Genomic DNA, 24615 nt, shown 5'->3' with positions numbered 1-24615 from the left:
CCCTGCGGCCGTAAGCGCCCCTCCCCGCCCCCAGGCCAAGCACCAACCTGACGCTCGCCTGGAGCGGACGAGCATCAGGTAGCAAAACAACTCACCCCACCCCCCCACCCCACCCCCGGAAAAAAAAAACTGGAAGGAGGGGTGGGAAACGCGGCGTGGATTTTTCCTCCCCAGCGCCGAGGAGGAGGCGCTGTCCCAGGAAAGTTCAGTTCCCAGGCGGGGGAGAGGTTGTGAACTTCACACTAACCCAACGCAAGGTGGGAGCCTGGAGCGTGTCCTCCAATCGCACCCAAAGGAGACGAAATTAAAGGACTCGCCTGGGAGAAGAAAACTCCGGAGAAAACGCAGCATCATCCGCCCGCCCTGCGTCCCTCTCCCCCCGGCTTTCGGGGTCCTCACCCCGGCTGGAGACAGCGCTCCCGCCCCCCACCTCTCCCCTCTCCCTTCCCGCCGCTCCACCCTTGCCAGAGGCTGGAGAAGGAGGGGGCTGGAGAAGGAGGCATAATAGGGGGCAGGAAGGTTGCCGGGCCTTCTGCCCTTCCCTGCACTCGGAGTACGCGGCCGTCGGAGTCCAGAGGCGGCGGGGCCGGGTCCGAACACCGCCCAAGTTAGAGTTCCCCACCCCCACCCCGCCCCTCCCTGGGCCGCCTGCAAAGCCGAAAGTGAACTGCGCAGTGCTCGTCGGCCGCAGAGAAATGGAGGGGGTAAGGGGAAGGCGGAGTGAAGGAAATAAATAAGTCTTTAGCAAATAAAGGGTGGCTGGAGGGGGGGTGTCGCTTGGTGGTGGCTCCGGCCCACCCCGCGCCATCCCTCTCCTGGGTTTCAGTCTCTTTCGGCGTTAACTAGAATCAATTACTTGCCTTGTCATTTCTGGTGCTCATCCTTAAGCCTCAACCAAAATATTGACCTAGGAGGCTTACAGGAGTTGGGCTCTTGCCATTTGAACCGGATCTTGTTTAGGGAACCACCAGCGATGCGAAGGAGAGATTTCCGCGGCTCAGTTTTCGCCCCCTCCCCCTTTTCCAAAGGCGCCACAAATCGCCAATTTTCCGGCCTGCTGGGGGTGGGCGGCCGGGGGCGGGGAGGTAGGAACTGGTGAATTTTAAGGAGGATTTTTTTTTCCTTCTTCTTGGTTTCTGTTTTGTTTTCTCTCCTCCTCCGGTTTTTTTAAGATGCAATTTGTTAAAACGGCCCTTGCAAGTGTGTGGACTCACGAGCGACGCGGTGGTCCTTTGTATGTAAATACTGGGGGGGGGGAAGCTCTCCCCGTCTTTGCAATTAATTGACACGTTACACCTCTCATCTTGCTCTAGAGGGCCGTTGGCTGGGAGCGCAGAGCTCCCCAAAACCCACAATTTCACATCTGCAAATACTGTCTTCATCCACTTGACTTCCAAGACCCGCCCACACGTGTCCAACCTTTGCGTTTTAATGTCTCCCCCCCTTCTTTTCCACCCTTCTCTCGCTCCCTCTCTCGCTCCCCCTCCCTCCCTCCCTCTCTTTCTCCCCCTCCCCCCTCTCCCCAGGTTCGTGAGTGGAGCCCAGCCTTATATGGACTGATCGCTCGGGCAATGGCCCATTTTTTCTTCGCCACCAGCCGCCACCGCGCGCCGAGCGGCCGCCGGAGCCCAAGCTGACGCCGCCTTGGCACCTCTCCTGGAGTTACAAACTAGGGCCCGGCCAGCGGGGCTCCGGGCGCAGGCCGCCAGCTCCCTGCGTCCCTTTCCGCGTGCTCTCAGAGAAGAGGCATACGCTGCGTTGGGCATTTTTTCCCTCCCCTTCCCTATAGTTTCTTTCTCTTTTTTAAAATAATTATCACAATAATTAAAGCCCATTCCCCCCTCCCCTCCCCCAATCCCTCCCCCCATACCCCCTCCCCGACCCTATTGGGGAGCGCCACGAATTGACCAAGTGAAGCTACAACTTTGCGACATAAATTGCGGGGTCCCAAGCCATGTCGCTGACCAACACAAAGACGGGGTTTTCGGTCAAGGACATCTTGGACTTGCCGGACACCAACGATGAGGAGGGCTCGGTGGCCGAAGGGCCGGAGGAGGAGGGCGAGGGGCCGGAGCCCGCCAGGAGGGCCGGGCCGTTGGGGCAGGGCGCCCTGGACAAGGTGCAGAGCCTGCCCCTGAAGAACCCCTTCTGCGACAGCAGCGACAACCCGTATACGCGCTGGCTGGCCAGCGCCGAGGGCCTCCAGTACTCCCGTAAGTAGCGAAACTTGGCCGCCGCAGCCGTGGCCGCCGCCTCCTGTGGCCGAAGCCCAGGCTGGACGCTGGGGGAGAAAGGGGACGGAGCCATTTAAGCCTGGGTCCCTCACCCTGCGCCCCTAGAAAGATTTTTAACACTTATTTACAATGCCCTAACTCCTTCCTCCTCGTCAAGGCTCGTAGTCCCGGAAAAACTCTTAAGTCAGACATTTTTTTCAAAGCGAGAAATTAGGAGGAAAAGGGGGAGGGGAACACCTCCCAAGAGCTGGTTACAGCAGTCAGCTGAGACTGATGGCTCTGGCCGGAGCTCCCCCCACCCCCCACTTCCGACAGCCGGGAGGGACTGGCCTGGAGCTTTGGAGCGAGCCAGCCAGCCTCGGGGTACGGGTAGAGGGTGGGGGAGGCTCCCGGTGGCCCGGGTATAAATAGCTCACCCTGCCCCCTGCACGATATAGAGAACGCTTTGTGCGGTGCGGAGGGTGCCGAGAAAGTCCGAAAGCAAAAACGCAAGCCCCCAAAAACCTGCCTTAAATGGCTGAGCCGATCAATGCCGGGATTGTGGGGTTTTTCTTTTAAAAATCTGCCCACGTCTCTCCGGAGAGGAAACTGCTTAAGGGGGCCGGAGCCCTTAACCCGCGATGATCATCTCTGCGCGCCACTCCCCCAAAATACGCACCCACCCTGTGCGAACCCCCAGAAACACAAGCCCCGAGCCCCCACTCCTGCCGCTTCTCTTCTTTTCCCTGGGGAAAGTCGACGGCTTTGTCATGCGTGGAGCAGGGCTGGGGTCAAAGCGAAGGCAGTGGGGCCGGGCTGCAGGACGCAAAGGGCTGAGGCGCACGGAGGCTCCCGGGCGCGCAGGGTCTGGCCCAGCTGGCGTGCGGCTTCCAAGCGCCTGACGCGCTTCTCTCTCTCCCAGTGCACGGGCTGGCGGCCGGCGCAGCGCCCCAGGACTCGAGCTCCAAGTCCCCGGAGCCCTCGGCCGACGAGTCACCGGACAATGACAAGGAGACCCCGGGCGGCGGGGGGGACGCGGGCAAAAAGCGGAAGCGGCGGGTGCTCTTCTCCAAGGCGCAGACCTATGAGCTGGAGCGGCGCTTCCGGCAGCAGCGGTACCTGTCCGCGCCCGAGCGCGAGCACCTGGCCAGCCTCATCCGCCTCACGCCCACGCAGGTCAAGATCTGGTTCCAGAACCACCGCTACAAGATGAAGCGCGCCCGGGCCGAGAAAGGTATGGAGGTGACGCCCCTGCCCTCGCCGCGCCGGGTGGCCGTGCCCGTTTTGGTCAGGGACGGCAAACCGTGCCACGCGCTCAAAGCCCAGGACCTGGCAGCCGCCACCTTCCAGGCAGGCATCCCTTTTTCGGCCTACAGCGCGCAGTCTCTGCAGCACATGCAGTACAACGCCCAGTACAGCTCGGCCAGCACCCCCCAGTATCCGACAGCACACCCCTTGGTCCAGGCCCAGCAGTGGACTTGGTGAGCGCCGCCGCTCGGAGACTCGCGGCCCTAGGCCAGGCCCCACCCCGGCTGCGGCGGCGGCGGCGCAGACTCGGCCCTTAGGGTGGTTATTATGGTTATAATGATTATTATCGAGTCCAGTTGACTCTCGGCTCCGTTGTGGTGGCGCCGGGAGGCTGCCTGTGCCTCCTTGGAGTGACAGAGTCCATCCACCCAGTTCTGCCCCATCCCTCTCTCCTTTTGAACCTTCGGAGAGGGCTGAACTATAAGCCGTGTTTACAGAATGTTTGCGCAGCTTCGCTTCTTTGCCTCTCCCCACGGGGACCAAATCGTTCCGGCGTTAATATCTTCACTTGAGAAGAGAAAAAGACCAACACCCGCCCTCCGCCCCCTGCTTTTGTGAATTTTGTAAAATATAGATTTGTGTGAGTAGCGATATTGTCAGCCGTCGTCGTCTTAAGCAAGTGGAGAACACTTTAAAATATAGATCTGTCTCCTTGTTTTAGATAAGAAAATGCTAAATATTTATGGCCATGTAAACATTCTGACAACTGGTGGCAGATTTCGCTTTTCGTTGTAAATATCGATGGTGATTGTTGCCAAAATGACGTTCAGGGCGGGCCTGTTCCCCCTCGGAGCCTAACTCCTTTCTTTGTGGTTTGTTTTGGTTTGCTTATGTTTGGTTTCCCCTGTTTCCTTTTTTTCTTTTCTTATTTTGTTCAGTGCAAACATTTCTTAAATATGAAAAAGGAAAATGTGTAGGCCAGAAGCCCTCTGCCCCATCCTCCGGGTCCTGAGCCCCGGAACTTGGAGCTCAGCGGTTCCGTGCGGTTCCCCAAGAGCGCCGGGCGCTGAAAGCTTTCGATTTTTTAATTAAGAATTTTAATAAAAATCCTGTGTTTAAAAAAACCAAGCCCAGCCCTCCCGTTTGTCTTACTGTGTCGCCCTGCACCAGGCCAGAGGCCTCGGGCAAGGAGCCTGGCCAGGCCGCTGGCCGCGCTCTCACCCGGCTTCCTCTCGGAACCGGGGACCAGGGGCGCCCGGGGCGCTGGAGAGCCTCCCGGACAGCCCTCACCCGGGCGGGCGGGCCAGGCCCCGCGCCTCGGACCCCGGAACCGGGCGCGAGCGCTTGGCCTCGGGCCTTCCAGCTGTAGACCCGAAGCCCGGGGTCGCCCGCCCTCTCCCGGGCCTCTCTCCTGGCGTCGTGTGCTGTCTGGATCAGGGCGGCAGCGTCCTGGCTTCGGGAGAAAAAGTGACTTTGGAAAACGCAAAGGCGAGGAGAGCAAGCCCCCCTCGCTCGCCCAAATCTACGAGTGGCTCCTTCAGCCTGAGAAGCTGTTGAAGCCTCTACACTCGATGACTTTCACTTTGTTGCATTTGATTTACCTCGTGCTAAGAAGGGGGGGCAGGGGCGCTGAGGTTGAGGCTGGTCTGCTTTCTCTCCACTCTCCACCCCCTTTTCAAAATCCGCAGACCGGAGATGGCCTAGGAGACAGCTATAAGACCTGGGCGCGGGAAGGGGGGGGCGGGTTTCTGGGCGCTCAAGGCTTTGGCAGTAAGGAGGGACCCGGGGACTGGGGCGCGGGGGAAGGAGGCGGTTGTTGCGCCTCCTCCAGGCTCTTTGGCCGGGGAGAGCCAAGGACCCGGAGTCAGTGGCAATCCTTGCAAACCGAGCCTTCCCCCTTCCCTTCTGCCCCCATCCTTTCCGGGTTTCCAGTCCCCTCTCCCTGGACCAGATCCCGTGCCTCGTCCCTCCTAGCATTTGGCTGCGCGCGGTCGCCCAGGCCAGCTCTTTGGCGTAAAGCTGGGTGAATTGCTTGCTAGAAAGGAGTCTGGAGGTGGGCTAGTGCGTCCCTGCCTCCAGGGCTGGGGTGAGGGGAGCGGGAAGTGAGCAAACAGCCCCTGGTTCGGCTGGGAGAGGGCGCATTGGTCCTTCCCTGGTAGAAAACTGATTCCATCCCACTCTTGTCGCAGGGAGAGCTCCCTGGCGGATGCTGGCGCACACTTGCCCGCGCGGAGGAGCGTCTCAGAGGGCCTTGTGGACTTGGGGAGGGAAGGGGCGCCCCTCCGCTCTATCTTGCGGTGTCCGAAAATACCCAGGCTCTGTAGCTCAGAGCCCAGCGGGTGCTCTGCGACGCCTCGGGATTGAAAGTCCGCCCAATTCGGAAATTGTATCTCTAATTTTGTCTGGAGCTCCACCTTCGTGGCTGGGGGTGGGGGGACAGAGGGCGAGGAGACCAAGGAAAGGGAGCGGTCCCAGCTGACTTTCTTGCTCCCTCTAGTTGATGATCAGATTTAATTCAATATCTAAAGCAAACATGATTATCCGTGTGACCAAATCTGCGCGTCAATAGCACTCAGCGCAACACGCCCAGGGACGTGATTACACGTTATTCCCGCGTTACGCACCCGCCCTTGGATAATTGAGGGCACTGGAGTCTTTCTAATATCCTCCTAAATATCCTTTCCCATCTACAGGTTCATCTGGGTTCATCCAGGTTTTTCTAAATGCTGAAAAGTCTCCCTTTGTTCCCCACACTAGCTTGGGAACGTTTAGAGTTTTATTTCTTGCTGTTTGTAAAGGCCAGGAGAATTCTCCCCAAATCGTTTGCTGTGCTATAGTCGAATGCCCAACGTGCCCTGATACCAACCACTCCACATCCCACTAGTAACTTCTCTGTAATCCCCAATCCGCTGAGAAGGGAGGTGAGAATTCCTAGCCTCTTAGAATGCTGTCGACGGGAGGCCTGAGGCACAGCCCCAAGACTCAGTTGATTCAGATTGTTCCAGGCCCCAGGACTTCTGGGGGCCAAGAATGATCATAGAAGCCCCTCAGTCCTCCAAAGAAGAAGGAAGCGGCGTGGAAGGTCCAGATTCTCGCAGGCTTCCACTGTGTGCGCGTTGAGGGCACATTTTGGGCGGTAGGCAGGCCCGCAAGCCTGCAGTCTGGGTGTGCGCTCTTGCGGCTGCCGGGGAGGTAGGCCCGGCGCCTCTCTCTGTCCTCAGGTCCCTGTAGAGTCAATAAAAGTGCCCGCGGAGCCCCGTGTGGCCCTAACCCCAGCGCCCTGGGAGCGCACCCGGCGAAGGGTATGCTACGGCAGTCTATCTTCGCCCAATCTACAGCGGGCCTCACAAAACGGCACAATGGGAGAGCTGGGAGCTGGGGATGTTAGAGGCGTGCATATTAAAAAGGGACAGAGAAAGCATCGCGGGGAACAGAGAGAGGGGAAGAGGGAGAAAGGGCCCGCCCTCCCCCACTCCCCACCCCGCACCATTCAGCGCGCTTATCGCCGGCAGTGAATCCCGGAGTCAGGCAGAAGTCTCCTTGGGGTTTTGTTGGGCCTGTCACTGGGTCCCTTTGTCATCCGCAGGCTCCATGCTGGATTCCATATGGCCAGCTGGGCCGAGGGAGCGCGAGGAGGGACCCGCACAAAACCCAAATTGTGTCCGGCTTTCAAACCCGGTATTGTTGTCTGTGAAAGGAAGACGCATTAAAAATTCGTGCTATATCTATTGGGGAGGAGGTTGGAGGAGAGGAAAAAAGCCACCCCTGTCTTTGATGGCTTCAGAGGGCACTAGCCCCGCCTAGGCCCCATGACACCCTGAGAGCTGGATATCTTTCTCCCTCTCTCTCCCTCTCCTTCTCCCTCTCTCTCTTTCTCTCTGTCTCTTCTACCGAATATTGACTCTAAGGCTCAGGCTTGGGTCTGCGAACCGACCGCCTTCAGTGTTGGGGCTCCTTGCGCACACTTTGCATGCTCCTGTGAGCCAGAACTGACAGTTAGGCTTCTCCTGTCCGGGAGCCCCATGGCGAAGCCATTGGACTGTGCCAGGGTCAGGAGGAGACCCGAGGTGCCCGGACCCTGGAGGATGCTTGGACCCTGCAGGCTTTGCAGCTCCAGGGTAGATGAAAATCCAGTCCCTTTGCTCCGGCACCGTACTGGTGGCGATGGGCAGGGGCACAGAACCACCCTTCCACGCACTGCAGGAAAGGCTCGGAGAGGCCGAGGGACTGCTCAGTCCTGGGCCCAGCTCCATTTCTGCCGCAGCCTGTTCTAAGGCCACTTCCACCTAGCCGGACCACTCGTTCACCAACCCCCTGTCATTCGAATTATGAGTGGGGATCACACCGGCATCTCTGTGCAAGGAGAAACCAGTTCAGAAACTTCTTGCACGCCCCGCCTCATGTTGGAGGAGAGAGGGACTTCCTCTCCAAGTCTCAATGTCTCCTGCATCGTTTTGCTGGCAGAAGTCAGTAACAGGGAGGCAGAGTGGAGCTTCTTAGGAATTCGAGGGGGTTTGGCCTCCCCTAAGCAGTCTGAGTCAGCGCAGAGCAGTCGGAGATCTGTGGGTGATGCCCTACCCCCATAGCCAGGTCAAAAACTCCCATAAGCACCCCCCCAAATATGTGCTAAACAAAAGGAGCTCGTGCTGAGCTCTGTGGAAATAAAAATAGAACCTACGCGTGTCCCCTTGGGCAAAGTCACTCAGCCCTTAATGAGCACAACTGCGATGGTGGAAATTCCAGCTAATCCAGAATATGGGCACCCCTCTTTTCCTATTTACTACTGCTGTCATACTTAGTAGAATCGGATAACTTGATAAGAGTAGGAACCCCCTTCTCAACGCTCCCCACCCTAGCCAGGGAAATTACTTCTTTTCCTTACCTATTGACTGTGGGGCTTAGTTGAGACCTGGTGTGGATTTCTCGAGCCTTTTCAAGAGCCTGGTCATTGAAAAGCTAATCCAATATTTACCGAGCATAAGGACAGTCCTCAGTCGTATTTATTAAGGCCCCTCACTAAGTGATTACTTAGACTGAAGACAAAGGCCTGGGGAGGGAGCCTCCAGGCGCACCAGATCCTGCCCGTGTGGGGTCTTCCCACCGAGAACTAGGAAACCAGGCTCGAACTCGTGAGATGCTGAGGTTCCCCTCCCGTGCTTAAGTGGCGTGTGGATTAGATATTGTGTTGGCCGGTATTTCAGGAAATATGTACTTGTGGCTTCCTGAGAGGCCAGGCGCAATGACACTCTAAACTGTGTCGATATATCATCTTTTATCCAGGATCTGCAAATAAACCCCTGATCCCCCCGGCGCATTATAGCCGCCGCTATCTCTCCAAGGAAGCGATCTGAGTTTTATTGCTTTCACCAACGCCCCAACTCTCTCTCTCTCTCTCACACACACACACACGCACACACACACGCACACACACACACCCCTCTCCCACTCTGGTTTTTAAAGGCTCTAATTTTTTTTTTTCCCTCCGGGGCATCGTTATTAATAAAGAGGCGCATAGGCCTCGGCGCCGCCACCCGAGCAAGTGGGGAAATGCAGACCAGAGGGCCGCCCACCCGCGCGCAGAACCCGAGTCCCGCGGACGCACCGCCTAGGATGAGAAACTGTCGAGCCTAGCGCTCCGCCATGGCCGCCAGGAGGCGCCCCCGCTCCGCGCTGCAGCTGCGTCGCCGCACGCCCGGCCTAGTCCCGGGAGAGTGCGGGGAGGCAGCCCTGCTGCCGAGGTCCAGGGCTGCATTTCCATGGAAGCGCGGCCCCAGCCCGGTGAGGGAGCCGAGGAGGAGTGGGCGCCTCGGAACCAGGAAAAGAGCGTGCAAGTCAGAGGGCGGCGGGAGCCACCCGCTCCACCCTTGGCTTGCCGGTGCACGGACGGCTTGGAAAGTGCGCGTTGTGCGCGTCGACAAGAGCCATCTGCACTTGAGGACGCTTTTTTCCTCGGTTGTAATTTTTCCCCCATCCTTCTCCCTCCACGTTCCTATCCTTCTACCTCCTGTCCTCGTCCCAGCTTCCATCATGTTTGGGCACAAACAACAGCAAACTGGTCCTGTGGTCCAGGCGCGCGCTGGTCGCTGGAAAGGCTCCACCAAGGGCACCGGGGCCCTGTCTCCACGTACGTATCGGCCCCTGTGGTAAACGTGGAGTGGGCAGTTCTGTAAGGGTGCAGTGAGTGGGTGTCCACGGGGTTCAGGGAGCGAGAGAATAATGCCGAAGAGGGATTCTGATTTTGGTTGGGGGGAGAAGGGAGGGAGTCCTAGGAAGGAGAGACCCTCACCTTTCGCCCACCATCGAATCGGGGCTCCAGCTACTCTTGTTCATTCCCTATCCCAATCAGGTGCTGGTGCTGCTGACGGCGAAGAAAGACGCAGGAGAAGCCCTCTGCCGCCTCGCGCCTTTCCCCCGGCCACTCGCGAGCAGTGCAGTGGCGCCATCTGGCCACCAGGGGGAGACGCCATGCAGACGCATGGCTTTGGAGTCTTGGGGGATGGAGGCAAGAGCGCCCCCCACCAGAGAGCACCTTGTGCTGAGGCCTCAACTGGGGCGCAAGGGTATCTGAGAGTGGAAAGGATACTGGTTGTAGATGCCTCCTACCTCCACCCCCGCCCTGGTGCTTTTCAGAGAGGCTGGGTCAGGGGCAGCGGACTAGGGGCCGAAAGTGTTAAAGTCCTCGATTTCTGCCCCCCAAATATAGGGCCCGCAATTCCAGCTTATTTCGTTGATTTTTTCGTGGATGCACGAGGTGGAACTGCCTCCCATCAAAAGCATTCTTGGCTCCAAACGTTGATCCCTTTACTTTCTTAAGCCTCCCGCGGCCTTCAACACCAGCGAGTCGATGTCAGATGAGGGACTCTGCAGTCCCCAAGTTGTCCGCGGGGTGGCGGGATTGGATAAGAAAAGACTCCGCCGTCGGGCACTGTCCTGAGTGAAGTGCAGTTGGGACACCTGGAGGATTTAAGCGATGTACCGGTGAGGCGTTTTTTACTCCAGGGCTGAGAGGTATGTGTCTTGTCCGCTTGTTTTAGAGAAGAAAAGACAGGTTGCTAAATCTTCATTCAGGAGGAATTAAAACTCTCTGCCCTTGAACTTGGCGCCTGGAACATGATGGAAGACGCTAAAGGTATCCATCCCAGCCAACCCCTTTTATGACCCCCCTCTTCAGGCTGACACCCATGTAGCCTCCACCAGCATAATCAAGTTATAGAACATTCCCCTCACCCCAAAATATTCCCTCCTGCAGAATATTTATAGGCATCAACTGAAAGCCTTAGATGAAAAAAAATCCCATTCCTTTCCTGGCTGCCTGTTTTCACCTGTGGTACTTTTGCCTTGGTTCATAAAACGGTACAAAGGAAGCCACAGTCCTCTGACCCCAGCCCCCGTGTCTGAAGAGGATGACAACCAGCACCATTTATTGAGAATCCACTGTAGCCAGGCACCTGCTAGGTACTTCTCTGTCATCTCATCTGGTTGTCACACCCCATCTGTCCTTCTACAAGTGAGGAAACTGAGTGAGAAATTAAGCACCCTGCGCATATGAACAAGGCAGTGTTCTTACAAAGAAAAAGTCCTGGGGGGTGAAGGTGGCATTTCCCAGAGTGTTCTATCCTATTTCAGAAGAGGGGGTGGGTAGGGGAGGACAGAGACTCCCTCTGGTTCTGCGGAAGGTAGCTGGGGGGCTGGCTTCTCCATGAACAGGGCTCTGCCAGTTCCCATTAGCAACGTGTGCTCACACCCCTGCCCGACTGGTCTGGGTGGGTGGCGCCAGCCCCTTGACTTCTTCAAGGAGACTGCACACCAGCCCCCTCCCCTGGGTACCATGAAGCCATCCTGGGCCAGCAATGCCCCCCGAGAACTGAGGGAGAACAGACTGAGGGGGCCACCTGAGGGGCACACTCTGGGTCTGTTCTCACTTCTGAGCCCGTGGCCTGCCATCTCCTTGGTTTTGGTGACATGTGCGATTTAAATTAAAATAGATTTTAATTGCCAATTGATAATTGATCGTATATCTTTAAATGATGACTTGTCTTTTACCTGATGTGAGGAAAACGGAAAATAAGTTAACGTGCTCTTCTGGTATAGTGCTGGGCTCCCGGATCTGAGAAATTTAAAGAACTATTAAAAGGAGTTTTACTTAAGTATTTGCTTCCAGACCTCTCCATGTTTCTTTAACTCTGCTAGCTACAACATAAAAGAATTTTCTCAGCATAGACTGATGTGGAAGAGGGCAGTTAGATTGACAAGGTCAAGCCAAAGGAATCCACTTTTTGTGTCTATGATAGAGGATCAGATACCTGACAGTCTGGCCTGAAGGCACCCTCCAGAAGTGGCCAGTCCTTCTCCACCAGCTTGTACAGCCATGTCCTCCAAACATGAGAAGACGTGGCTCTGGGTAGGAAGAAGTGTGTGCTGCAGACTGCAGCACGGTGCCCACAGCCCCTGGGCACTCCCTGTTCCCACATGTGCCGAGGGCTGCCTGCTGCCAGAGCATGCCAGTCTCTGCCTGAAGGAGGAGCAGGAGGGTGCTAGACCCTTGGGAAGGTTGGCCAGTGCTGGGAAGTTCCTGGTCTTCCACCAGTTTCAGGTGGAAGTTGGTGGATAAAGAGCAGCTTCCTTGCCCCAGGCGGAACGACTGGGAGACACGTTCTATACCACCTCCCGGAGGTCTCCAGTGGGACTGAGCCCCGGTTGCCCTCAGTGGCAATCTGCTCATTAACACACCCAGGATAGCTTCTTTCCTTTCCCTGTCTCACTTTCCCCCTTCCTTGTTGGTCCTTCCTGGGATCCTCTCCCTTATTAACTACTTGCATATGAGTCCCTGTCTCAGGATCTGCTTCTGGGGGACCCCAAACTAAAATACAGATACTTGAGATTTTACTTCTGCCTTCATCTTGGACTTGGTGTTGGTCTCTTGGCGCTCACCCGGGACCTAATGGCCCATCCCAATGACCTCTTCCCTCATGTGTTTCTTGGGAATGTCCACCATTCATGCATCTTCTGTCCTAATTAGAGTTTGGGGTGGCAAGGAATCAGTGAGCCCAGGCAACTGTGTAACGAGGGACACAGAGACTAACCAGCAGCTGGCCAGTCACCCGGCTCCTCGCTGTCAAGCCTGGGAGGTACAGCCACCCTCCCGAAGATCCGGACCTACTGCTCTCCTTCTCTCAGGGTCCGCCCTGAAGGCCAGTGACTTGGTCTTTTCCCATGAGAAAGGAGCTCCCAGCTGCTCTGAGCACAGCTCACATTCCTACCTCCCAAGAAAGAGAATATGATTGGGTCAGGCAGGCACCCTCCAGTTTGCAGAGTCCCCGTTGGTCAGGTTCTGGGTCCAAAACACCTGATGGGCAGTTGGCTTCCCTAATGTCCAGCCTACATGGTGACCTTTGGCTTGGGTGTGCAGGACACAGGGACACACAGCACAGCCACAGAGTGTGAGAGCCACTCTCATGACTCAGAAGAGGCTATGGAGATGGCATGTTAGGGACTGAATTGTGTCCACGGGGCGTGCACGAAAACACTGCTCCCGGCCAGAGAGCCTTATTCAAACTGTCAGTGAGAAGGAAGAAGAGGATGTAAGAGCAGATGACAAATCCCTGAGTAAGTGGACTCCAGATCCAAAAGTATTCCCCACGAATTCTCTCACGTTTCTGAGACAGATGTAGGAGAGAATATATCCCTGCCCAGGAAAGGAGCTCAATAGCTATTGAAAAACCCCCGAGAAGGGTGGCAGTGTCCCAGCGTGGTTGGGAGGGTTTGGAGCAACGACAAGCTCCCTGTGTGTCTGGTCCCCCTGAGGCAGACTTCTGCAGAGGAGAGTTGCATTTCTTCTTGTCTCTCTAGGACCTGGATCAGAGTTGCTCAAACTTTGGGGTACAAATGAATCACCTTGGATTTTGATAAAATGCAAATTCCGATCGCGCAGGCCTGAGATTCTGCCTTTCTAACAAGCTCCCGGGGGCCGCTGCTGCTCGTGCAGGACCACCCTTGGGGAAGTGAGGGCCTAGATGACAACACCAAATGTCTTGCTAAAGATGACCTTATTAAATTCTCGATAGGAAGCCTGCTAGAATGATTGCCACCCCAAAAACAAGGGCACAGAAGCTTTTTAAAATGGTCTTTGAATCGTTTGGGAAATAAATAAAGAGCCGTACGAGTAAAAAGTAATCCAAAATATATGTTGACCATTAGAGCCAGAAGAAATATTAGTATTGTTTTGTAACAACTCCCTCCTGGAATTTTCCAGATGAGCAAACTGAGGACCAGAAGAGGGAAACACTCTGCCCCAGGGCACACAGCCAGGTGACTGGTGGCAGAGGCAGGAGACTCGCAGGGAGGTCTCCCTGCTCACGTGCCAATGCACTTCCCACAATGACACCCTGCTAGAGAGGCAGAGCACACGGTGAACTTACCTATCTTCAACAGTAAGACCACGTGACTGTAACACATTTTTACAAAGCACGAACCGTGAGAAGAAGCCTGTACCAGAAGTCAGAAGATGGCTTCTGTCATGTGCAACCTTGGACGAGTTACTTACGCTCTCTGAGCCTATTACCTTGCTGGTTAAAAAAAATCAAAAAGGATACAGCTGCCCTTCTTAATTCAAAGGGCATCACAAGGGGTTGAGAAAGTGTGGAATCATTTGAAAATGGTGGAGCTGAACTCCCGGTGGGAATCCCCTCACACACACCTCTTTACGAAAAGGACTTCAGCAAGGTGAGGGAGGTGAGCGGGACACTCAGCGAATGGGTGAGGACAGAGCGGGTGTGGAGGAGAGGAGAAAGCTGGAGAGACAGGCCCAGGCTAGGCTCTGGAGTGAGGGGTGAACCAGGTAGAGAATGTTCTCGAGGTGCACTGTCTGGGTATTTCTGCAGTGAGGGAAATGTCCTATACTTGTGCTCTCCAATACGGCAGCCACTAGCCTCATGTGGCTATCAAGCACTGGAAATGTGGCTAGTGTGACTGCGGAACTGATTTTTAAATTTTATTTAATTCTCATTAATTTAAATTTAAATAACCACATGTGGCCAGTGGTTCCCATATTGAACAGGGAAGATCTAGACCATACGCAACATTTGTTTGGAGCTGTAAAATGAAAAACATGTGTTAGCCCTTCTTACCTTCCTATAAATGCTAATTAATGTCATCACAATTAACCATTGTTCACAGCTCTTCAACTGCTCTTATGAAACCTTCAGTTCACTCTGAAATGAACAGCCACAGTGGCAAGGGTTAGGGAATGGGGTGGGAGTGGGGATGTATCTTTATCTCTGCACACACTCTTTCTGCCATCAATCATAAATGCCTCAGGCTGGATAAAATTCCATAAAAAATAAAGAGGTTTTTAAAAAATATTAGGAGTCTTGGTTGATTCCTAACTATATATCTGGCAGGATGGGGTGGGGCAGGGGGTGTGGGGACACTCAGAAATGCCCATTACTGTTCAGCTGGAGGGAGGAATGGAGCCACCTTCCACAGGTTCTTAATCTTTTGTGTACCCAAGACCCTTTGACAGGCTGAAGAATCCTATAGGAACCTTCTCAGAAGAATGAATTTAGGTTATAAAGGAAATGAGACTGAAATAGAATTCTACCCCTTGGGAATGAGGAACTAATTAAGAGCTCCTTAATTTAAGCGGAGTGACTGAGTCCCTCTTCTTAGCCACCACTGTCCCCTCCCTCACCAGCTGCCTCCTTTGCCAGCTCAAGGTGAGTCAGGATGAGAAGAACAGTCAGGATTTGCCTTCTTCCCTGGAAGTCATGACATTGGAAGGCAGAAGGACTGCCTTCTGTGTCAGAGAAGAGTGTCTGAAGTCACCACGGACTATGTACGTGTCGTGGTGAGACAGTAGAGGGACAGTATTGCCCGGAGGCAGAATGTTAGTGTTAACGGGCGCAGGAGCTGGCTGAGGGGCTAAGAGGTGGGCTGCAGTGATTGCTTTCATGTTAACCCTTCCGACTGCCATTTCACTCCTTTCTCTGGACATAATGACATTTTGTAAAATTAGGCATAATATCAGCAACAGGAGAAAATAACAAGGCAAATTGAATACCACTCTTGATGCAAACACCCTTTTAAAGTTTACCACCCTGATCCTATGCAATTAGACGAAGCAATTACGAACGCTGTTGTCAAGCGCCCCCCAAGACCCATCAGTTGAAAAGAAAGGCTCTAATGGAGACTTGGGCAATACGGCTGGAGAGACTGCATGTGCAGGGGATGCTGAAACAATAATCGCAGCTGGGTTAATTAATCACATGAGGAAATGGGATACAAATTCATCTTGCAGAAGTAACTCAGAGCATTCAAATGCAAAAGGTGCAGAATAAACAAAGCAATCCATTCTTATTTGAATCCTTACTTGTAATGATGGTAAAGTTGGAGGATCATGCTCTGATCGAGTTCAACTATGTGGTTGAAAAGTAAGAGAAGGCAATGCTGATGAATGCTTTCATAATAAGCCCAGGATAATAAACTGGTAACATGACATCCGACAGGGATTTTTCCATTTTTAGGTTGTTTTTTTTCTTTTTGTTCTCCTAGCATTTATAGTATGCATGTTTATGCAACATTATAACCTTCACGGATTCTGATAAAGTGAGTCTTAAAAGCAAATTTATTTCTTTAAATATCCTAACACCACATTAATTTAAAAGGTTCTTCAGATTTTGCAAAGCATGAAAGTTATTCAAATAGAATTTACATGAATATTTTATTGCATGTTCAGTAATAGTTGCAAAGTAGCTGTTTGTGGTTGTGTCAGGCACTAAACATACTTTCACATTAAATACCAACACTTTAGAGCTATCTGCCGAAAATTTCAATAAAGTCTGTTTCTAAAAGGTGTGATGGGTCAACTCCCGTCAGTGAAAGTAACACAATGTGCCATGCCATTTTGTACACAATTCAAGCTTTTAATGAGCTTCAAAATATGTGCCCTTTCTGAGTAAATAAACAATTTAGATGCAGTGTTAATAACGGCCAGAACCAAAAGTAGACTTGATCAAATATAGTATCTCTGAGGAGTAGGACTAGGATATTTTAGGTTTTTATTTTTAACTTCTACACTGTTTGAATATATATTTCTATATGTGTAATAACTCTGATAATAATAATTCCAACAATGATAGCTAAAGGTTTGTCTTTTCAAATATACAGTTGAGCAGAAAAATTCTCAAGCTAGCCAAATGATTTTTTTTTTTTTTTTTTTGTGAGGAGATCAGCCCTGAGCTAACATCTGCCAATCCTCCTCTTTTTTTTGCTGAGGAAGACGGCCCTGGGCTAACATCTGTGCCCATCTTCCTCCACTTTATATGGGACGCCGCCACAGCATGGCTTACCAAGCAGTGCGTCGGTGCGCGCCCAGGATCCGAACCAGCGAACCCCGGGCCGCCGCAGCGGAGCGCGCGCACTTAACCGCTTGCGCCACCGGGCCGGCCCCCCAAATGATTTTTATATGAATGAAAATTCCTCCATTTTATCTGACTTCAGAAAATTAAGGATAATGCTAATAAAATCTACTCATCTATTTTAATTGCATTATTGGTTCTTAATGATTTCAAACTTACTCAAGACCACCCCGTAGTTTAATACACTCTACAAAAATTATAGCTAACACTGTCTAGATAAAATTTAAGGAAATTCATCCTTTTCTTCTTTTAAAGAGTATTATCCTTCCTCCCTTCCCAAGACCAGGAAGTGGTCTCCAGCTTACTAAAAGCAAAACAATGCCCCCTCCTCCCTCTCTGCTGGCTGCCTCCTTGGGCTTCTTATTCCACTCCTCCCTTCCTTCCCAAGGAGCCCCACATTCCTAGTGCCAAGCCCACTTCTTCCCCAGCCCCCTCTCACCCTGAGTCCAGGCCTTTACCATCCAGCGAAGTCTGCGTTCTTGAAGATAGGAAGGCCCACCCACAGCCCCACTCCTAGAACCCAGTGTGTGCAGGGCACGGAGAACAGTCCCTGCCGCCATGGATGTTTAATACGTGGTCATTCCCTTCAGTCCTGTCCTTGTTACTGCCATCAGTATCACCATCTGAAGGCTGAGTACTGGCTTAAAGTCCCAACTCTGCAGTCAACTAATCTTTTAGGTCAAACTTACTTTTGTGATGGTGGGGTGACAACTCTACTCAAAATATCTATGTCTCCCTTTCTTGTTCTGTAGAATGGGATAACAGTGACCTAGTCTCAGAAACACTGGGTGAATTAAACATGATTATGGATATATAGCCTTTAGTGTGGCCCTAGTTAAGTAAGCTCTCAAACAATGTCAGATCATTTTATTAGCTACCAGTTGGTGTTGTCTTCAGTTTTTTTCTCCCAGTCCTGACTGGTTCTACATATCATTTCAAATAAATCTTAATAAATACAATTTTATATATTCTTGTTTTAAAAAGTTGAAGAGCTCCTCACTATCGATACAATAAAATACCAAGTTTTGCTTCTGGGCCTGGGAGGCCTCCCCCTTTAGATGCCCACCCACTTTCCATTCATCCCCCCACTGCTGGCCTCCGAAGACTGCTGCCTCAGCCCAAAAACTTTTCTGGTCTACCCTAAAATTCAGCACCTATTTCCTGTACTGGTACCCAATGTCTAGATTTTCTTTTGGTTGACGGTGGGGTTTGGTTCTTCACATGCATCCCAGGCAGGCCAGCAGTGACTCTGGGCTCAATCGGAGTCCCGCTCCCAGTAGGCCCTCAATCAAGGTATGCTGTTGCTGCTGAAATAAAATGAGAAAACGCTATAAAACCCACAAAGCATGGTGGAAATCAAAGGTGTTAATTAAAATAGCACTTTTACATAGATTATTAATCATCATCTTGATGAAAGAACTCTAAAGTACATCCCCAATGAATGCAGGATCCTTACAGCTGATCCATCTTTCTTCCTGGCATTTGTTACCTAATGAACCTTAAATGTTTAGCTTGTGAGAACTCTAATATGAATCCAAGTAATAGGCTATGCTGAGCTCTCCTGGAGGAATTACTAGGGGGAAAATGGGCACCATTTAAAAAGCTCTGGACCAAATGTGTGAAAAGCAAAGAAGTTTTTCAGATAAAAATGCACACATTTTCCAGTTTCCCCCAGTGTCAGCACCCAACGTGACCAGGTGTATCAGCCTACAGTCTCCCCTGGTATCAGCACCGGATGTGACCAAGTGTATCAGCCTACAGTCTCCCCTGGCGTCAGCACCCGACGTGACCAGGTGTATCAGCCTACAGTCTCCCCTGGTGTCAGCACCCAATGTGACCAGGTGTGTCAGCCTGTAGTCTCCCCTGGTGTCAGCACCTGACATGACCAGGTGTATCCACCTACAGTCTCCCCCAGTGTCAGCACCCGACGTGACCAGGTGTATCCACCTACAGTCTCCCCCAGTGTCAGCGCCCGATGCGACCAGGTGTGTCAGGCTACAGTCTTCCCTGGTGTCAGTGCCCGACATGACCAGGTGTGTCAGGCTACAGTCTCCCCCGGTGTCAGCACCCGACGTGACCAGGTGTGTCAGCCTCGGTTTATCCTGCTTTCTGAGGTTAAGACAGCTTTAACTGAAGACAACACCACCAGGTTTCCTTCTATGCTCTCCGAAGTCAGGACTTGGAATATTCCATGACAAGCTGTCAGTCGGACAGATACAAAGTTCTTTTCCACACGGCTATAATTGCACTTGGCAATACACTGCATCAAACAGTGACCCATTTCGTCATCAGGGAAAGCTTTACCTTTGGTATTTCAATTGTTCCCTTAAGGTGTAAGAATCTGTTTTGAATAGTTCTATATTATAATTTTTGTGTGTGTGTGTGAGGAAGATCAGCCCTGTGCTAACATCTGCCAATCCTCCTCTTTTATTGCTGAGGAAGACTGGCCCTGGGCTAACATCTGGGCCCATCTTCCTCCACTTCATATGGGACACCGCCACAGCATGGCTTGACAAGCAGTGTGTCGGTGCACGCCCGGATCCGAACCGGTGAACCCCGGGGCCGCCGCAGCGGAGCTCGCGCACTTAATCGCTTGTGCCCCCAGGCTGGCCCCTGTATTCTAATTTTTTGAGGCAATTTTATAGCTTTACATCTGCCAGGCCAATGAAACCTGCTAGAGCAACTATCTGTATTTGGAGACTTCCTGTTGAAAAGGACACTTTTTAATTATTTTTTTCTTTAACATTGTGTTTTGAAATTATTTTAGACTTTCAGAAAGTTGCAAAAATAGTTCAGAGAGTTTCCATCTGTCCTGACCCAGATTCCCCTCACATGTACCTGTCATATAACCATAGAATCATTATCCAAACCCAGACATTACCATGGGCACAATACTCCTAACTTCAACCTTGATTGGGATTCCACGGCCTTCCCACTGACATCCTTTTTCTGGTTCAGGATCCCACTTTCCATGTAGTTGTCATCTCTCTTTAGTCTCCCATCTGGGCAGTTCCTCAGTCTCTCCTTGTCTTTCACGACCTTGAAACTTTTAGAGAGTACTGGTCACTTACCTTATAAATGTCTTTCAATTTGGGCTTGTCTGATGATCTCTCAGGAGATTGAAATTGTGCATTTGGGGCAAGAATACCACAGAAGTAATGTACTCTCAGTACATGGTATCAGAGACGTTCACGTAGCTTATCCCTGGTGATGTTAACCCTGATCATTTGGATAATTTGGTGTCTGCCTGGTTTCTCCACTGTAAGGTTACTATTTTTCCCTTTGTAATTAACAAATATCTTAGGAGAGGAACTATTTAGACTCTGCAGATATCCTGATTCTTTTCAAACTTCTCCCTCTGATTTTAGCATCCAGCAAGGGATCTTGCCTGTAGCAATTACTAGTGTGATGTTGGCCTTCTGGTGGTTCTGTACTTCTCTTATTCACAAGGACACTTTTGAACAGATGTGTGGGTATTTCAAAACAAAGTCCGTGCACTAGAAACTTTCTTCCTAATAGTAACTTCCAGAGATCTTAAAAGCTATCCCCAGGGACAGCTCCGGGTATGTGCTTGCCTCCCTTACCTCAACTGTGATTTCTCATAGTAGAAGTTTGGTCTCCTTAAAACAAACATTAAAGGTAACCTCAAAATGAAACGCTACAAAAATGACATTATGAACAGCGAGAGAAGGGGTAGAAGGAAGTGGAAGTGTTGATGCAGAGCAAGAAACCCCAAGATGCCCACTGCTCCTCCCCGAGTTTTTCTATGCTTTTGGGAAGCAGGCATGATTTTTAAAATGAAGTAAATTTAAAATATGCTGTTTATATCTCCATTTGTGGATATTTATTTTTGTGTTTATTAACTGGAAACTTCTTTCAAAGGACATAGCAGCTTGTCCTCAAAACAACTAAGAACACACTAATGTGGCCACAAACTTCTGCTTTGGCCTGTTTCGATGATGGCTCTGAATATTCATTTTCAAGTAGAGTACCTTATTCTTTGATTGGTTTCCTAGAAAAAACATGGTCAAAGGGTGAGGGTTGTTTGCCTAGGAGATGGATAAAGCAATCTTTCACCCTCAGATATAAAAGGCATTAAAAAAAAGAACTTGTTGTAAAAGGGTCAAGGCTGCCCAAGAGCTGAGTCATTCAAAACCCACAGGGAAAGTAAAGGTGATTTTGATTGTCATGGGTAGACATTTGGAAACAAACGGGACTGAGAAAAAGGTTGTTCAAAACATGATCTGCCCAGCTCAGCTGAAATCCAAAGTCTGATTCTGAAGTGATCCTCTTGCTGTCAGAGTGACCCTCACCTGGTCAGGTGAGCTCTTGATACTGAGGGAGGGAAGTGATGTGGGTGCTGACTTAGCCTCCCGCATTGTGAAAGGGGCTGTGTCTTTAGAGTCTTTGTAACGAGGGATGGTGAGGTCAGGACAAGTCAATTTTAGATGACAACTGCTCATCAATCTTTAAAAGAAAATGAATTTTAATAACCTTAGGTCACATTTGTTTAGTGCTTGCCGTATTCAAGCACTGTTCCAACTGCTCTACATACGTCACCTTATTTATTCCTTACCACAGCCCCGTGTGGTGGGTGCTACCTAGTGCGCCCATCTCACAGATAGGAAACCACATTATAGGGAGGTTGAAGTTCCCCGAAATTGCACAGTAAGTGGCAGACCTGGGATTCAAACCCAGGCCGTCTGAAGTCAGAGCTCATACCTTAACCTGCCTGCTCTACCAGCTACAAAATAAGTGGCTCATCAGGTAGCATCAAATAAAAGGCAAATGTTATCTTTCATAATGTGAAATGTCAGCGCAGATGCTTAGAAAAACTGCCAGCAGCACCACCTATTAATCAATAGTCCCTCTTAGCTGTTACCACATCTCATAGCCATCATATTTGCCTATGGGGGTGTTGACAGCTCCTCTGCGCCACACTGAAGTCATGAAGCAAAGGTGCATCTTCCTACCTGAGTGCAGGCTTACCTGAAACGAAACTCCCTTTCCCACCTGCCTTCCATCAAGGAGGGGCCATGGGATCGGAAAGGGTCCATTTGTCATGGGCACTCAATGTCCTGACTGGCTCCAGGCAAAGCCAGTCTCAGCTAACCTGAGGGCTCTTTTAATGAAAATAAGCCCCAAAGCAAGCAAAACGTCTTTTAATACAATCATACTTGGGTAATTATGGACAAGAGTAAGTCAAAGTAAAATGCTACTAGAAGGAATATGTATTCTTTACCTGAGGCTGGAGTCTTTGGAAGAAAACTAGTAGCCCCTGGCTATGGCTCAGCGTGTTTTGTCGTAGTGAATTCAAGAGGAGAGCAGCGGCAGCATCGCTGTCAGGGAGCTGAAATGGGACGGGCAGTGACCACAGTGGTCCCTGGGGCCACTGCCCTCACTCTGGAGCAGCAGATCCCCAGGCAGGGAAAACCCCACTGATACCTCACTGAAGAAGGAGCCACCAGAGTTTGCAAGAAAGAAGGAGGAATTGAAATCTGAGACTTCTTTCCTTCTTGTAAGGAAACAAGTGTCCTAAGGGAGGGGGGGAGGAAGGAGACTAAAGAGAGGCAATTGGAGGAGGGCAGGGAGAATGGGGGAGATAGTTACCCTGCCCACTCTTCAAAGGGTCCATATAAACATCACCTAAATTTTTCATTCCACCGGGAGTAATGGCTCCCTGAGGTGTCAGGAGGAATGTAGTATCATTGAATTAATTCCTATTATATACAGAACATTCCACCACAGAGAGACACTAGCTCTGTGCAAGAACTTGCCTCCTGGCTTGAGCTCCATACCCCTAGCTCTAACTGCTTTTCATGGGCTTCTTTTCATCATTCACATTAACTCAGATTTCTTCATACTGTCTCTCATGCACATAGGGTCACCAGTAGTTTTGGGTTTGAATTTGGAAGGATGGGGTAGAGCAGCACAGTGATATTCTTTGTGTGTGTGAACAATTTCTAATTCAGGTGTTCTGGTCATATATTGCTGTGTAATGAATCACCCCAAAACTTAGTGGCATAAAACACCATTTGATTCTGCTCACAGATTCTGCTGGTCATGGATTCAGACAGGGCACGGTAGAGACAGCTCACCTTTGCTCCTCAATGTCTGGAGCCTCAGATAGTCTGAGCTAGGTGGTAGAGGTCCCCCTTCCGAGAGGGCTTCTTCACTCCCATGTCTGGCCTCTGGGCTGGGGTGGCTGAGGGATGGGCATAGCTGGGACTGTCAGGCAGAATGCTTTCATGTGGCTTCACCAGCATGGCAGTCTCCGAGGAACTGAACTTCTTACAAGGCAGCTCAGAGCTCCAAGAGCTAACGCTCCTCAGGGAAAACACAAAACCTTTATGATTTTTCTGACCTGGAGTTGGAAGTCAAATAGCTTCACTTCTGCCAGGCACTACTGGAGGAAGTAGTCAGAGAGTCTGCCCAGATTCATAGGGAGAGAAGAGAGACCTCCCCTCTTGATGGAAGGAGTGTTCAAGAATTTGTGGCCACAAATTTTAAAGCTGCCACAATGGGGTGTTTTTTGAAACCAGAGACTGCTTCTGCCACATGTTTATTTCTCAAGAGAGTTTTCCAGAACGCCACTTAGACTGCTGCTCTGGGTATATTCAAGTGATTCTTAAACTGTAGGGTGTATAAGAATTGCTGGAAGCTTGTGAAAACTACACATACCCCGGCTCCATCCCCAGAGTTCCTCTCTTACTGGTCTACTTACTGCCTGTAACCTGCACCCAGGTCATTCTGATACTTCTGTTTACTATTTGTTATTTTTTCTTCTTGTACCCTTTTTTCCTTCTTAACTGGTTTGGAAATTATACAACCTATTTCTATCCATTTAGTGGAAACCTTAAAATTTTACCTTGCTTATTTAATAAAGTCTAATGCTAATACTTTAACATTTCTCCTGAATAATACCTTCGAACATTTAACTCTGATCGCCCACTTCTCAACTTAAATCCTACTGTTGTTTAATATTTTAGTCCTATACATTTTGGGCTTCAGTCTTATCCCAGACACTGTGAGTGCGCTGCCATATCTCCCCAGTCCACCCTGCAAGTCACTGGCAGCTTCAGTGGGCAGTCCTTTCACACATTATGGCTTCGTATCTCAAGCACCTGCATTTCTCTTCTGAGGGTTTCCACTGTTGCAGGAGCATGCTCTACCTGCAGCAGGCCAGAAGAGTGACACCAAAGAGCAATGCTCAGCTAATGAAGGACAGAAGTTAGTGGGTAAATACCCCAACTTCCTCACCTCTTGGGGAAAACATTCTGAGGAGTGCTACACACAGACTTTCAGAGGATCTCTAGCAGGATGGAGTCCCAGTTGTCAACAGCAGTTACCTGCTCCTTAATCTACCTTATGCTGGCTTCCTCTCTTCCGTCTCACTTCTCCACTCCCCTAGCAATGCTTCCTGTCATCACCTCCCAAATAAATGACTTGTAACCAAATGTTTGTCTCAGAGTCTGCCTGGGGAAGAACCTGAACTAAGATAGGCCCTGCAAATTAAAGATTTTTGTTATTTTATGCAGAAAAAACTTTAGAAATACCACGCTTATCACCAACTTCTTTGCTCATCATCCCTTCTTCTATCCCTGACCTTTCTTCTCGAATCATTTTCCTTCTTCTTAAAGAATGTACTTTAAAAGTTCCTTGGTGAAAACTGTCTGGTTTTGTTTTTATGTGAATGTGTCTTTATTTCACTTCACTTCCATCCTTGAAGGCTGTTTTGG

General features: G+C 50.9%; 1 protein-coding gene across 1 annotated transcript; it reads left to right on the top strand.

The window, feature by feature from the left end:
* Nucleotides 1-1909: 1909 nt before the first annotated feature.
* NKX2-2 (NK2 homeobox 2) lies at nt 1910-4450 on the top strand. Its single transcript, XM_058563333.1, has 2 exons — nt 1910-2213; nt 3136-4450. The coding sequence occupies exons 1-2, from the start codon at nt 1955-1957 to the stop codon at nt 3696-3698; spliced, it is 822 nt and encodes a 273-aa protein (XP_058419316.1). The 5' UTR covers nt 1910-1954; the 3' UTR covers nt 3699-4450.
* The last annotated feature ends 20165 nt before the right edge of the window (nt 4451-24615 follow it).

This window comes from Diceros bicornis, chromosome 19, assembly GCF_020826845.1.
Source record: "Diceros bicornis minor isolate mBicDic1 chromosome 19, mDicBic1.mat.cur, whole genome shotgun sequence".
Taxonomy (NCBI): Eukaryota; Metazoa; Chordata; class Mammalia; order Perissodactyla; family Rhinocerotidae; genus Diceros; species Diceros bicornis.
The sequence above is the reverse complement of the archived record's forward strand: the minus strand, read 5'-3'. Positions and strand labels throughout refer to the sequence as shown.

Coding starts and splice junctions, on each gene's coding strand:
- NKX2-2 (XM_058563333.1), top strand. CDS start 1,955: ATGTCGCTGACCAACACAAAGACGGGGTTTTCGGTCAAGGACATCTTG. Junction 2,214..3,135: donor CGAGGGCCTCCAGTACTCCC/GTAAGTAGCGAA, acceptor TCTCTCTCCCAG/TGCACGGGCTGGCGGCCGGC.